Raw genomic sequence first — 15,777 nt, forward strand, 5'->3', positions numbered from 1 at the left:
AATTTGGTATTTCAAGAAAATCAAAGTCTTAGGAATATAAGGGGACGATTGAACAAATAAAAATGGGAACCAGTTAATCGAATTCTGCCAACAGCACTCTTTAAAAATATTAAACAGACGGCTAAGTGTCGTAAATTCACTCTCTAAAGACTATTAAAAAATAATAAAAATAAAATTGAAAAAATGATGACAGATGTAGAAGAACAAAATGGCTTTCATACAGGCAGATTCTGGATGGATAGCATATTTTCTCTAAAAACAGGTTCTTGAGAAAAGATTAGCCCCACTACCTTTCAACTTATATAGTCTTTATAGATATGATGATTGTAAAATTTTCAGTGCTCTGCGTAGCAATTGAACCACAAGGAATAAACAGAAAAAATGTAAAATCAGTACAACAGCTTTACAAAATTATGACGGTAAATATTAAAACTGGAAACAAATGAAATAAAGAAATTCCTATGAGTAAGGTTCTAAAGGAGGGCTGCTGCATAACACCTACAATCTTCAAAATATTTCTGAATGCGGCGCTCTCAGTGTGAAGAAGAAAGTGCTGCAATATGGGCATCCCAATTGAAAACTAGATATTGTACACGATAGACTTCGCTAACGACCATGCCGTTCTAACTGAAGACGAGAGTGATATAGACTATACGTTTAGAAAACTGGAAGAGGATTACACCAAGTAGGGCCTCAAAATTAATATACGATAAACCGAGTACTTAGTCGCAAGAGAACAACCAAAAAACCTAGATGTTGGAGTGGAACTATAAAATCAACTGAAACCTTAAAATGTTTAAATACTACCGAGTCCAAATATCATTAAAAGTAGGGAGTAACGAAGAAGTAGATTCCAATATTGGCCAAGCAAAATCGGACACTAGACAGTTTCACGGACTTTTGTCAAATAATAAAATAAAAGAAGCATTTATAAAACAATAATAGAAAGTATTGGGTTGTATGGCTCCGAAATCCAGGAAATAAATCAGAGAAACAAATAAAAGTTAAGGCCATGGAAATGAACGATGTCGCCGGCTCACTACACTTACTAGGGTCTATCAAATAGTGAGCCGATGGAGAGAAAATCATAAAAAAAATAGACGCTGGAAAGAGCGAGAGGGGATGAGGAAATAGGTTGAAAGACTATAATACAATTTTTTAATTTGTACTTTTGTTCATTAGCCACATATTTTAGTAAAAACGTACAAACCTATTTTAGTACAAACGTTTTGTCTATGTTCTGTCCTATTTATACAGCGTGTCTACTTAAGTTGGAAACATATGGGAAACTTTTTTATTATTAACTTTACAAAAAAAACTATTCTTCATAAAAAGTTCTGCATGCTCTAAAACCTAAGATTCAATCATCAGATATCAAATTTTATCAATATTATACGAGGTACAGTACCTTTATTTCTCTGAATATCGAAAATTCTTATTATGAAAAGTTGTTTGGAATTTAAAGCCAAGATTAGATTGAATATGTAATTACATGTTTCTAATTGAAAAAAAATATTTCACAAATTTTTCTGAAATTTATGAATAAGTACCCAATATCGGTTTTACCCAATATCGGAATATTCATTTTACGAAAAAAAAGTTATTCTTCATAAAAATCTCAGCATGGTCTAAAATCTAAGATACAACCATGATATATCAACTTTTATTAATTTTATACGAGGTGTGTAAAATAATATTAATTTCGCTCATGAGTATGTACCTTTAAATTTTACAATATTTCAATTAGAAGGATGTAATTGCATATTGAAACATAGTTTTTAATTCTAAACAACTTTTTGTAATAACAACTTTCAATATTGTGAAAGATAAAGGTACTTTACTCCTGAGTGAAATTCATATTTTTTGACATACGTCGTATAAAATCAATAAAATGTCATATCTGATGGTTGCATCTTAGGTCCTAGGACGTACATAGTTTTTATAAACAATACCTTTATTCATAAAAGTAATAATAAAAGAGTTATCATATGTGTAATAAATAAAAACGAAGTTAAATATCCATAAATTTGAGTAAAATTTGGAAAATATATTTTTCAATTAGAAGCATGAAATTGCATATTTAATCTTAGTTTTTAATTCCAAACAACTTTTCATAATAAGAATTTTCGATATTGAGAGAAATAAAGGTACTTTACTCTTGAACGAAATTCACATTTTTTGACATACCTCGTAAAATATTGATACAATTTGATATCTGATGATTGAAACATAGGTTCTAGCTAGAGTATGCAAAACTTTTTATGAAAATTAACTTTTTTTCGTAAAATTAATAATAACAAAGTTTTCCATATGTTTCCAACTTAAGTAGACACGCTGTATACTCATATATTTGTTTTTCTACCCATCATTATAATTACTAATTACCCTTAAACCATGGTCTTCGACATAATATGACGATGACTATACTGGCTCTTCAGAGGCAGTTATTAGTTATATATTTCCCGCGCAATCTTAAATAGCACGATCTTTCTGATATTTGTTTAAAATCAGTTACTACTTGGCTTATTCTCTCTGACATCATAAAACCCATCCGCAGGTACCTATCTATTGAGCAAACTGCTTTTAAAAATATTACTTTTCCAACTTTCACTATCTCTCTTCCCGGCTGCTTGGTTTCTTGTAAGGCCATTATTTCAATTCTATATTTTTTACGTATTTCATCTAAAATGTATGCACCTTCCTCGTAGGCTCCTCTTACGTTCCATGTTCCCACTTTCAATCCATTATCAATTTTTTTTCTTTTCCTTTCTTGCTATCTTCTTTTCCTTCCGTTAAAATCATCGTCTTTATCGTAGCCATATGTTGTTACCATTTTTCCTTTGCTGCTTACTATTTATTAGATTTTTGACCCCCTTGTGCAGTTTCAGTTTCCCCTTTTTATTTCGTATAGCCGTTATTCATTCTTTTCATGTTATCTCCATTCCCTACCGTCTACTGTGAACTTTTTGTATCATATTCGTGGCATTTTTCCTTTACTTCTTTTGAAAATTTGCTTATTTAATTCTGTACCATTTCTTTTATTTTTATGTCATTGTTTATGTAAGTGCTGTCGTAGTTTTTGAACTTGCTCTTGTTTTTCAATATTTTTGTTTTTTCTATCATTGTTTATGTTTCTATAATGCAGAAATTCTCCCCAACCTCTCTTATCTTCTCTTTGTTTCTACCTTCATTGTGTATCTTCTCTTGTCTTTGTTTCTATCGTCGTTTGTGTCGACTTTTAATCTTAAGTTAACCGGGTTATTAGGTACAATGGATCAATGTAAGTAAAACAAAAAATGTAAAGTTAATAACTTTTATTAAGGTATTTAATAGAGTTGATCACACAATTAATTTTTAAAGTACATTAAGGTTTGTAATAAGAAGTATACACTACATAAAAACTTTTTATCTGAGCAATATTTCCCATAAAACTATAAAAGAAGAAGAGGTTGGCCGCAAGTTGACACGCTGCTTGGTGAGGTGACTTATAGTCCGTCCGCTATAACTTTTCCCATGCGTTATGATTCATTTTCAATCAAATTAAGTCAAAACATAAATTGAAACGAACATCGATGTGTATATACATTTTTTATACTGTATACTATATACTACACACATCGGCGTACGTTTCACTTTCTGTTTTGACTTAATTTGATTGAAAATTAATCGTACCGCATGGGAAAAGTTATAGCGGACGGACTATAGGTGAGTCATGGTGAGGAAAAACTGCTGGTTACTGGATGAGCGCAAATTGAAACAGAGTTTGCGCCTACTGTTTTTAGGGGGTCTAGGACGTTTCATCGCCGCCGTTTCGATGCCGCCAGTTCATCGCCGGCCGATTTATCGTCGGCCGTTTCGATGCCGCCGGTTCATCGCCAGTCAGTTAATCGCTAACTGATATATTTTCGAATTTTCGACAGTTACATTTATTATTTATTTTTAGTATTAATTAGGCATTCTAGGAAATGCGAGATATGACCATTCCCGTTGCCATACTTAATCTTTTAATAGACTTTTAAACTTTTATAATATAAAATATAATTTAACACTACAAATTTAATACTGTTTAGTATCAAATTTAGGGGAAGTAGAAATAGAACAGTAAATTAATATAATAATATTTTTTATCTATTTATTTGGCATAAGTTTTGAACTGAATTTAACGTCGTGTCGTGTCATCTCCCATAATACAAGATCAACTGACTAACTGGCGATGAAACGGCCGGCGATGAAATGGACTGGCGATGAACCGGCGGCATCGAAACGGCGGTGATGAACCGGCGGCGATGAAACGTCCCATTCCGGTTTTTAGGTGATGTGTTTCTTTCCTGCTAAGTTCGTGGATCTTACCTCCACCTCCACACACCGTGACAATTTGCGGAATGAGAACTGCGTAGCGCTGTTTCACGGACCGTGAAAACTGTGTCACGTCACTCTGCGCGAGAATTTGCGGTGTTAGTATCATTTCTGTGTTTCACAGAAATTCACCGTGACTCACCCTGCGTCACCTCACGAGCTGCGTGTCAACTTGCGGCCAGCAAGTTCTTGTATATTTGTATATTTTATTAATATACACATAAAAGATATTTACATTTTTTTACTCATCTAAACTGCGTAAGTTCAACTCTATTACTAGCACCTTTAGAAATAAATTTAAAGTAAACTATTACAAAAATAAATATACAAATATTTTACAGGTTTATGATATAAAGACAGAAAAGAAATATTAAACAGAAGATTGCATTTGCTATGGGGACATAAGAATAAAATAAACGTTTTATGGCCAACAATTTATATTGGTATATTTCCTTCTTGTGCAAGACAAGAAAACATTAATCTTGATCATAAAAAAGAAGAGGAAGTGATTTACGAGACATGTTACGACGTTCTAATTAATCGTTAATTTCTTATGATGATACAAGAGAATGAGTAAATCAAGTTTTTAAGTACGAAGATTTTTTTATTTGCTATAGTTTTCAAGATTCTTGAATTTACATTTTACGGCCACTTAAATATTGTTTTTTATAAGGTTGTTGTTAATCTCATTAAATAGTTTTCTCGCTAAACTAGATGAAGAAATTTGTGCACAATTTATTTAATTGTTTCTATTAAAGCTCTTAAAATTTTAAAAAGGCGGGTGTTCCACAAGGCAGTGTGTTGGGTCCGGTATTATACCTACTATACATGTGTAATGTACTTGTACTGGAGGACAACACAGTTACCACCTTTACTGATGATACGGCCACAGTATATAGAGGTTCCAGGAACCTCTATATACTGTGATACGGCTATTCAAGCAGTGAGGGTGACTATTCAAGAGGCAACCAACAAGGTCCAAATAACAGTTAACCAATTCCATAAATGGATACAAAAATGGAGAATCAGGTTTAATGAAGCTAAATTTGTTCATGTTAATTTCAACAACAAAAACATACACTACATACAGTTATAATCAACAATATCCACGTACCATATGCAGATACTGCTAAGTATTTAGGGTTAACATTAAATGTTAACACCTCACTGAAAGGCTCACCTCAAGAAAAAGGGAAGAACTAAATATAAGATATAAAAAAATGTAGGTATTGGCTAGTTGGGAGAAACTCCACTGTCGATCTATAATAATTTACTCCTTTACAAACAAATATTGAGACCTATATGGACTTTTGGATGTCCACTGTGGGGTGTCCTAGACCAAGCTATATTACAATACAGATTCCAGAAGAAAATACTGAGAAACATTGTAGATGCTCCTTAGTACGTGGCAAATAGTGACTCTCATAAGGACCTAGGAATCCAGCTCCTCGAAACTACTGAGCAACCTAGAAGATTGAAGAGGACTAAACTTATTGAACTAGTTTGAGTGCTAGTGAAAAGCAAAGCATAGTGCTTGTGCGCGTGTGCATTATAGAATAGTGCATTACATTGATAGTTTAGATAAGGGACGCTATAGGGTAAGCTCTTAATTTTAAGGAACAGTAGTAATTTAGGTTACATTATAATTGCTCATTGGTCATTTATAACCGGATTGTAATTGTAATAATCATCATCGTACTGATGATTATGAAAAAAAAAAAAAAATAGATTATGTCGAGAGGCTACAGACTTGACAGTATTTAAATACAAATTCGTTACATTTTAAAGATAGAAATGAACGACAGTTTATGTTTCCTTTTGATTCAGAGGATATTCACCATCCCTAGACAGCTGTTTCTGTCTCTAGACGTCTTCAGTAAGGCTACGTGAACATCTCTGAACCAAGACGAAAATAAACTGCGTATACAAGTAGAATTTTAAAAATAATATTAAAATCCACTTTTATGACGCTGTAGCGACATCTCTTAGAGAAAAGAAGAAAGGTCACAGATACGTACATACCATTCGTTACATTTTATTATTTACAACATACAAAAGAGCTCACAAGACTACTTACAAATAAAAATATACATATTCATATAAATATGCATATATGAAGACTAATAAAAAAACACTAAATCTGGTGTAGAGGATTAGTACACTTTGGAGTCCAGGTTAAAATATCAAATATTATTTACTAGAAGTGAGTGATTAGTTAAATACAAGATAAAAGTTACACTATTTGAAGCGGAATAACTTTTTAGCATTCTAGTTCATAAATTCTTCATCTATTTTGGCATGTAACAGATATTCATCTACAAGCATATTTAGATAGTTATGTTTTTATATTTTCCTAAAATAATAAATTTGTACTCTTACTGTTCAGGTAAATTTCTGGTAATTTTTCAACATTTTTTAAACTTTTCAAATTTTTCAAAAATTTCGCAAACAGTTTCGCTCCTGTATAAAATATCCTACATCAAACTTACACAAATAGCAGTATTGAAGAAATATTTAATTAATTATTATTAGATATTATATAACAGAGACCTTTGCTTTTAGATGATAGTTTGATAAAGTAATTTTTAATTTAATGATGTAATAAATCTTAGTATTTATTATTTGGTGTTTATTTCCAAAGCATTATAGTATGTGAAGTGTGAACAAAAATTCTACTACGTATTCATATAGCAGAAGAGCAATGCCAAACCTCACGAAAATATGAAAAAATACAAGTATAACAAAAAATAATAACAATAATGTTTCCGTCTATCTCAATATTCGCTTATAGGTCTGGATCCCGCGTATGAAAAAAAAGTTGATTAATAGCAAGCTGAAAATTTGTTAATAGCTTAAGTGTGTCTAGTCGGATAAACTTTGATATATGGGAACACTGGAAGAGGGGCAGTTTGAATTGTGGAACAGATTAAAAATTTGCAACGGTCACACCACGAAAACGGCACATATATTTTGTCCGACAGAACAGACTTAAACTCTCCAAACAGAGATTAAACTGTCATGCAAAAATCAGACTGCTATTTATCATCTGTCATAATTCCTGTCATTTGACATATTCTACATATTCCACTCATTAAAACGCCAACTTGGTGATAAATAGCAGTCTGATTTTTGCATGAGGGTTTAATCTCTGTTCGAAGAGTTTAAGTATGTTCTGTCGGACAAAATACATGTGCCGTTTTCGTGGTCTGACCGTTCCAAATTTTTAACCTGTTCCACAATTAAAACTTCCCCTGTTCCAGTGTTCCCATATATCAAAGTTTGTCCGACTAGACACCCTTAAGCTATTAACAAATTTTCAGCTTGCTATTAATCAACTTTTTTTTCATACGCGGGATCCAGACCTATTATGAAGTATTTGAGATAATATTGGAAAAATATGCTTCGATTGGGTTCAAAATATTGAACCTTGAATAACCAGACCAAATACATGAGTTCTTAAGGAGATTAACAATCCAGATCGTCTCTTTAGCTTAGTATTTACAAGGATATTACAAGGAAGTTATCAAAGGGCAGCATTTTGACTGTTATACATAAACATTTAGGTATGAGAAAGCTGTTTTGCAAATGGGTGCCGTGTTTTCTCACACCAGAGCAAAAACCACAACGACTTGATGAATATCGGCGCGGTTTGAACATATTTAAGCGGGATAAGCTGGAGTTTTTGATCTGTATAATACAATGGATAAAACATGGTTTCATTACTTCACCGGAATCAAATCCGTAGTCACCTGACTGGATAGCACCCGGAGAAAACCGTCCAAAGCAACCAAAGGCGCAACAAACCGCCGCGCCGACAAGGCTTTATCATATACAAGCAAAATCGCAAACAAAAGGCCTCATTTGTTGAAGAAAAATTGTTGTTTCAGCAAGACAATGCACCGTGTCACAAGTAGATGAAAACGATGGCAAAAATGCACGGATTGGACTTTGAATTGCTTCCATATCCACCGTATAGTCCAGATCTGGCTCCCAGCGATTACTACCTTTTTCCGATCTTAAAAAGATGCTCCGTGGCAAGAGATATCGTTCCGATGAGGAAGTAATCGCTGAAGTTAAAGCCTATTTTGAAGACAAAGATAAATCGTTTTCCAAGGACAGCATCAAAAAATTAGAAAAACGTTGGAATGATTATATCACCGCTAAAGGAGATTATTTTGCACTTGAAAGTTTTATTTTAATAAAATTAAAAATATCAAAAATAAAACTTTTATTGAGACCGATTTTTTGGTATCGCCTTCGTGGTTTCTACAATTTACAAACCAAACAAATGCTGGAAACGAAGAAGGATAGGGGAGATTTATAAATTGCATCTCACTTCCTGCCTGTCCAGCGTGGTAAAATTCCGTGGAGATTATTTTGATGAATAAAGAATAATTTTTAAAAAAAATTATTGTTTTCCTAGTTAAACTTTGGACTTATTGACCGATGGGTTATGATAAACAATCTCATATTAAATATGCTTTGTTCTTTGTAGGTATCTCTTGTATTACCATTTTCCGTTTTGATTCTTTTCTTTTTATAAAAATCTTGAAAACTATAACAATCCTAAGGAAAAAGTCAAAAATTACAAACGAATTCCACGATTCGTGGATGACACATAGTTCAACAATTCATCGGAGTCTTCGCAAACGAAAGGCTTCTCATGGTAGCAGGCTACATCGTGCCATGCGATACCATCGTTGTAAACGTTGTTCAAGATGGACAAACAAGATTCTGATGTTCTGTTGATGTCGAATTCAGCGTTGTCCGGTTGTCGTTGTTTCTTGTGTCCGGTTTGGGACCATGGATTGTAGCTCCAGCCGTTGGGAGTTCTGTTGGTGGGTTGGATCTTTTCTCTGTTGTTGGACCAGAACCATCCGAAGATGTTCTTAGGTTCGAGATCGGGACGGTTTTCGCATCCTTTGAAGTCGCATAACCGACCGGCGGTCCAGATGTATGGAACATCATCTGAAACAAAAAAAATCCGGTATAAGAAGGTTTGCTAAGAATATAACTAATAAGTTTTTAAAACATTGGACTACGACTACACGATAATAAGCGAGGAAACGAAGCATTACACCTAGGAATTTTGTGCAGTAAGATTCGTCGTGCAACTTTTTGCATTCGATTCAAGAGAGTGTCAGGAAAGTTTGTGAACTAAATTGATCTCCGGCAGATGAAAATTTCCATAAGAAAAATGCATTCAAAATGCATCTCGAAGAGATGAAAAATGAAAAATTTATAACTCAGGAAATACTGAAGGAAATGAATTCAATTTTTATACTCGGGTGTTTTGGAGGTCGTTGAACACGAATTTCATCTCGGCTATGATCTCCGAGGTACCTGGTGCTCAGGCTGGAACTCGTCGCCTAAAGATTTATGTCATATTCTTTCAAAATCAGTCAATAACCATTACTCGAGGGGTTTGGGGATCGCTGAATGTAAGTTTTTTATTTTCATTAAACTATGTACCTCGCAGACCATCGTCGTCATGAAATTCGCTCTCAGTGACCAGCAAAACCTTCGAGTAATGGTTATTGACTGATTTTGAATGATTATAACAGAAAACTCCAGACGACGAGTTCCAAATTCGTGTTCAATGACCTCCAAAACCCCCCGTACATTTTTCTTATGGAAATTCTCATCTGCCGGAGATCAATTTAGTTCACGAACTTTCCTGACACTCTCCTGAATCGAATGAAAAAGTTTGCATGACAATTCATCTTACTGCACAAAATTCCTAGGTTTTGACCTTTTTAGTACTTCGTTGCTTCGTCTATAATTCAAAGTTAATTTTGGCATCGAATAAAATAATATTCATTTCTAAATTATAATTCTACCTTAACAGACATGCAGTTTTATTTGATAAAATGTTGTCGCCTAGCCATTTAAGACCACAATGGAGAAGTAAAAATTGACATAGAGACCATTGCAGACACCTGGAAAAATTACTTCTCAGAATCATACAAACCCCTTCAAAATATTCATTAGTCTCGGAATACAATAAACATGCAAATAGAGAAGCAGAACCGATAATTTTACGAGCAGAAGTAAAAAAAGCTCTCAGCTAACTAAGAAACGAAAACCCCCAGGGATTTATCTGTGGCATACATTATACATATGTGCAACATTATATAAATAACAGGTGAATGGCCTGATGAGTGGAGCAAATCAAACATTATTCCTTATCCGTAAAAAAGGATCACTAGCCGTATGCAGCAATTACAGAACCATTAAAATATGGAAATATCAAAAAATATTAAGGACTACTAGATTTACCTCTGGAAAATAAATAGAGGAAAGTCGCCAATTATGGAATACCATTTTGTTTTGGGGATATAAAATAATACCTTTATGGAAATGAAAAGAATTTAATATGACACATCAGTCATACATTTTTAGGTAGTAATTAAAAGCCTTCTAGTAAATATTTTAATTAACAAAAAAAAAAAGAATCGAACAAAAAAACAAAATCCCAAATGAGTAACCAAATATGGAATAGGTACCCATATATGGAATATAGGCATAAACAAACATATCAATAACAAAAATAGACATAAACATCTGAGATCAAATAAATTTAAATAAGACAATTGTGAAAAATTAAAGAAATAGCTTAATTCACATGCAGACATCACAGATCCATGTATGAAACTCTGGACCAGCATAATCATAATGAGCCCACTTACACTTAATCCACTATTCCATAATTAGGCACCAACGACTATCCATTTGGATTTGTACATTAGTTCAAACTAGTATACACATTTTTTTATGTCGTAATATTTTAATTACAGAAGGTCATAAAATATCAAAATAAAGGTACTATTGATATATGCAATAGCATAACAAGTCTGTATTCATGCATAATAACCAATAATACTCGTTGAATATATTTATCTTTGAAATTTTCTGCGAGATGATAAAACAAAACGCGCCTGTCAGACACGTATCGTTCGCACATCTGACACAGAGGTGTGAATACGATAATAAAGAGAGCGACTGAAATAGAGGATGGTCTTATAGTGCGCTTTTAACTTATATTTTCGGAGAAATCAAGGAATTCCATATTAGGGCACTATTCCATATTTGGTTACTTTCCTCTAGGCGTACTGTTTTACGTTTTTCTAAATAGAAGAAATTCTAAATTACAAGGCGCCATCTTCAAAGAGCTCTAGCTCCCTTATGTTGGGGCCACAGTAACGTTAATGTCTAACGTCCATTATCGTATTAATTAACACACCGAAAATGATGGAATAAACTGCACGTTAAAGTGACTGCCCACACTTATTTTAACGCTGTTATATTTTATGAGTGCCATTATTATTTTATGAATTTATTATTTCATAAACGGATCAAGCAAAAACCAAGACTCAAAAGAAGATTGTGGATGATAAAAATGCAGCGTCACCATGAACACCACGATTTTTATGTGATTTTTTTCGGGGATCCCATAAACAAGGTTCTGTTTCAAACACTGTTAAAAATTCAATTATCTTCTCATTACTCCACTCCATTGTCGTAGAGTAGTATGTACCTATTTCACAAAACAAATTACTCTGCTGCGCTGCAAGCTAGAACTTGTTGAAACAGTGCAAGTGTAGCCACAAGTACAGCTACAAGTACAGCTACAAGTATAGCTACAAGTAACGGAGTAACTCCTTTGTAGTGTCGAAAGAAACCGACACCCGATCTATCGCCTAACGTTTAACGGCATTAATAATGGCATTAACAAATTAGCGCGCTAAGTCATGGCTACACCTAACGCGTTAGTCAAATAACGCGTTAATTAACGGCATTCGACGTTACTGTGGCCCCAGCATTAGGAAGCATTTTCGGTCAAGGAATATGAGGAACTGAAGACTTCCGGTCTTTGTTTGTCAAGAGAGTTTCTGGACACTCTCTGTAGGCGCATTTTTCTACAATTTTTATTGCTTATAAAAACTGCAAAAAACTTTGCAAAAACTAATTTCACAATTTAAGAGAATCTGCAATACACTAAAACATCTCTAATGAATAAAAAACAATCGATCTTCTTCGCTTTCGTGGGAATTAATTTTTTAAAGTTTGTAATTAAAATTATTAAGATGTTTTTATTCTTGTTGTAAAAAATAAAACAATAGACGCAAAGATTTCACCACCAAACATATCAACTGATTTACGCGATTCTTTAAAGGTACGTATTCATTACGTTGGTGCTCCGTGTAACTCAAAAATGGATACGGCATGTGCTCCTCTACATATAAACCGCCATTTATTGGATCGCCGAGGGTCAAGATCGCCCGGAGCGGCGATCCAATCGGTTGAATCGGTGGCGGTTTATATGTAGAAGAGCGCATGTTGTATCCACACGGAGCACCAAAGTAATGGATACGTGCCTTAAAGATCCGTTTCATTTTGTTGAGTTATTTATGGCTATGAGAATTGCATAAGGATGGGAAACATAGTTTTAGTTATTAGATATTGTGGTTATCAAGATTTTCCCTTTTACAATATTTATAGAAAGTAAAACATATTTGAATATGTTATTTCCTGTGGTTTGTGTTGGTAGAAAGTTATTTTTAAATTAAAATATATTTGTCATTGAATTTTTTACATTTTAGGAATAATCCACAATTATTACTGTAATTAAAATTACACGTTTTTTGTTTTTGATGTTTTGAATTCTTAAAAAATAGTTTTCAAAAATAGTCATTGTATTCATGAAATGTCAACAACATTGCAACATCAAAATTTCACTGTCGATGAAAGGTTCTGCGTCTACCATGGTTGTAACTGGTAATGAAAAATCAGGGTTCGATTTCGGAGAGCGAGTTCGAGAAACGGCTACCTTATCCAAGGAAGGCACCCGGCGCGTAAATAACCACTTCCAGTACGGGAAGGTAGTGAAGAAAAATAACGATACGGGACTCATCCGAGGCCACGTAATAGAAATGAGTACACTCTAAACAGTCTGTCTAAACCCTTTAACGAGGATCAATTATTGGAGGGCAAGTCTGGTGCCAGCAGCCGCAGTAATTCTAACTCCAATAGCGTATATTAAAGTTGTAGCGGTTGGGGTCCGGACAAATAATCCCCGGACAAATAATCCCCGGACAAATAATCCCCGGACAAATAATCCCGGACAAAAAATCCCCACAAATTATCCCTGGACAAAAAATCCCCGGACAAAAAATCCCCGGACAAAAAATCCCCGGACAAATAATCCCCACAAATAATCCCGGACAAATAATCCCTACAAATTTTTTTGGACAAAATATCCCCACAAAAAATCCCGGACAAAAAATCCCCAAGAAATATTTGCTGCCGAATAGTTCTCTAAATGTTTTCCCGAAATTTTACCAAATTTAGAATTCCAATTCCATGCCGAAAACTTCAAATTTTACATGACAAAAAATGTGAGTTTTGTCAAAAATCTTTTATAGCTGAACGGGGAGAGGCCAGATGGGAGAAGATACGTACGATGGCCTAGAAAAAGGTGGACATATGCAGTCAGAGAAGATCTGGAAAAAATGGAGTGAGACAATGGGAAATAGTGGCACAGGACCAACAGGGAAGGCAATAGTAAACGTGGCAAAGATTCTCAAAAATTTATAACATTGATGATGATGATGACTAAATATTTTTGACGTTAAATTTACAAAAAGGCACAGTTTTTTTTTACATTACAATCAAGATTCTCGTTTACAAGGCCAGCGGAAAAGGAACAGGTTTTTTTTGCATTACAATCAAGAGTATCGTTTTCAAGACCAGCAGTTATCATCACGAATACGTAATGTTTTTAACATAGTGATTCAAACAGAGTGAGTAAAAGATTTAAGTGAATAATTACAACATGATTATCACAGCCTTAGTTCATTCCCCATATCTTCCACGATTTAAAAAAAAACTCACACTCTTTTGTCATGTAAAATTTGAAGTTTTCAACATGGAATTGGAATTCGAAATTTGGTAATCGAAATTACAATTCATGCTTAATCTTAATTGCTATTCATTATTTTCGTACCGAAAAGCGGTTTCATCTATAACTCTCATACACTGGGGCTGAAAAACATTTGCGTCGATTGCATTCACGGGAAAACTTTTAGATTTCTTGGGGATATTTTGTCCGAGATTTTTTGTGGGGATATTTTGTCCAAAAAAATTTGTGGGGAATATTTGTCCGGGATTTTTTGTGGGGATTCTTGTCCGGGGATTATTTGTCCGAGGATTTTTTGTCCGGGGATTTTTTGTCCAGGGATAATTTGTGGGGATTTTTTTGTCCGGGATTATTCGTCCGGGGATTATTTGTCCTAGCTTCACTAACTTACACAAACTAATATAAAAGTAAACGTAAGCTAGTTATATACTTATAACCCAGTTACCATTCGATCAGATCATTGGTACATATTTATGTACACAACATCTCCGCCAATAACCTTTCATGGTTGACACGATTTTCTCGATAAAAAAAAAATTGATAAGATGTATCAAAATTTGTCTTCTTGTTCTTCTTCTTCCTGCTTAATAGGCTCGCGCCCGTTCTATCTTCTGATGCCTCCTCATCAGATATCCAGGTTGTCACTCCATCTCTTCCTTGGCGTTCCTATACTCCTTCGGCCGTTTGGTGATCTATCTCGTGCTATCTTTACCAGTCTTCCTTCTCCCATTCTGCTTATATGGCTATACCATTCTTTTTTTCTTTTCAGTGTCCAATCATTTATGTTCTCTAAATTACAGTTTTGCCTGAGGCCTGTGCTACGTTGTCTGTCCCATAATGATATTCCTGTGATATCTCGGACTATTTTCATTTCGCATATGTTTCCATCAGTCTTTTTGTCGTTGTGGTGTCAGTTCTTGTTTCCGCAGCGTAAGTCATAATTGGCCTAGCTGCTGTCCTATAAATCTTGGCCTTTGTTTCTGTCGGTAGATGTGTATGTTGTGCCAGATAGTGTGTTTAAGACAACCTGCTATTCTATTGGCTTTGTTTATTTGTTGGGCGCACTTCCACTTCTGTATCTCCATAACTGTGCATTAGTACTCCCAGGTAGCTGATACTTCTTTCTTGCTGGATTATCTTGCTACCTATCCACTTCCAACACTCAAAAAAATTTAGTTCGTAATATTGATTAACAGTGATTATTGAATAGTATTTCGTTGTCACAACAATTTAATTTGTTGTTTCAACGAACTTTGAGACATTGACGAATGTACTTGGTTATTGCCACAATGATTGAATAATAATTGTGAGAATAACTAGAGTACATTAATCAATAACACTCAATTTATTCAGCCAATAACTTAGTTTCGTATATTTAATAAATACTGTTAATTGTGGCAGCAACTCACGTTCTTGATTTCGTAGATGACAAGCAATTACCTTGGTTTATCGTGACAACGTACAGATTTCATTAAAACAATGTACAAATGTTGTTAATATAG

The 15,777-nt window shown here is 34.1% G+C and overlaps 1 protein-coding gene across 2 annotated transcripts in view; it reads right to left on the reverse strand.

Annotated features, from left to right (window-relative positions):
* Positions 1–3,299: 3,299 nt before the first annotated feature.
* The window catches only part of LOC114333908 (uncharacterized), a 174,200-nt gene continuing 161,722 nt past the window's right edge, over positions 3,300–15,777 (reverse strand). For both annotated transcript variants that reach the window (XM_050659420.1, XM_050659419.1), the window contains exon 4: positions 3,300–9,324. In XM_050659420.1, coding sequence (XP_050515377.1) covers positions 8,942–9,324 — 383 coding nt within the window. In that variant the 3' untranslated portion in view covers positions 3,300–8,941. The remainder of the gene's footprint in view (positions 9,325–15,777) is intronic.

This window comes from Diabrotica virgifera, chromosome 8 (assembly GCF_917563875.1).
Source record: "Diabrotica virgifera virgifera chromosome 8, PGI_DIABVI_V3a".
NCBI classification, from domain to species: Eukaryota; Metazoa; Arthropoda; class Insecta; order Coleoptera; family Chrysomelidae; genus Diabrotica; species Diabrotica virgifera.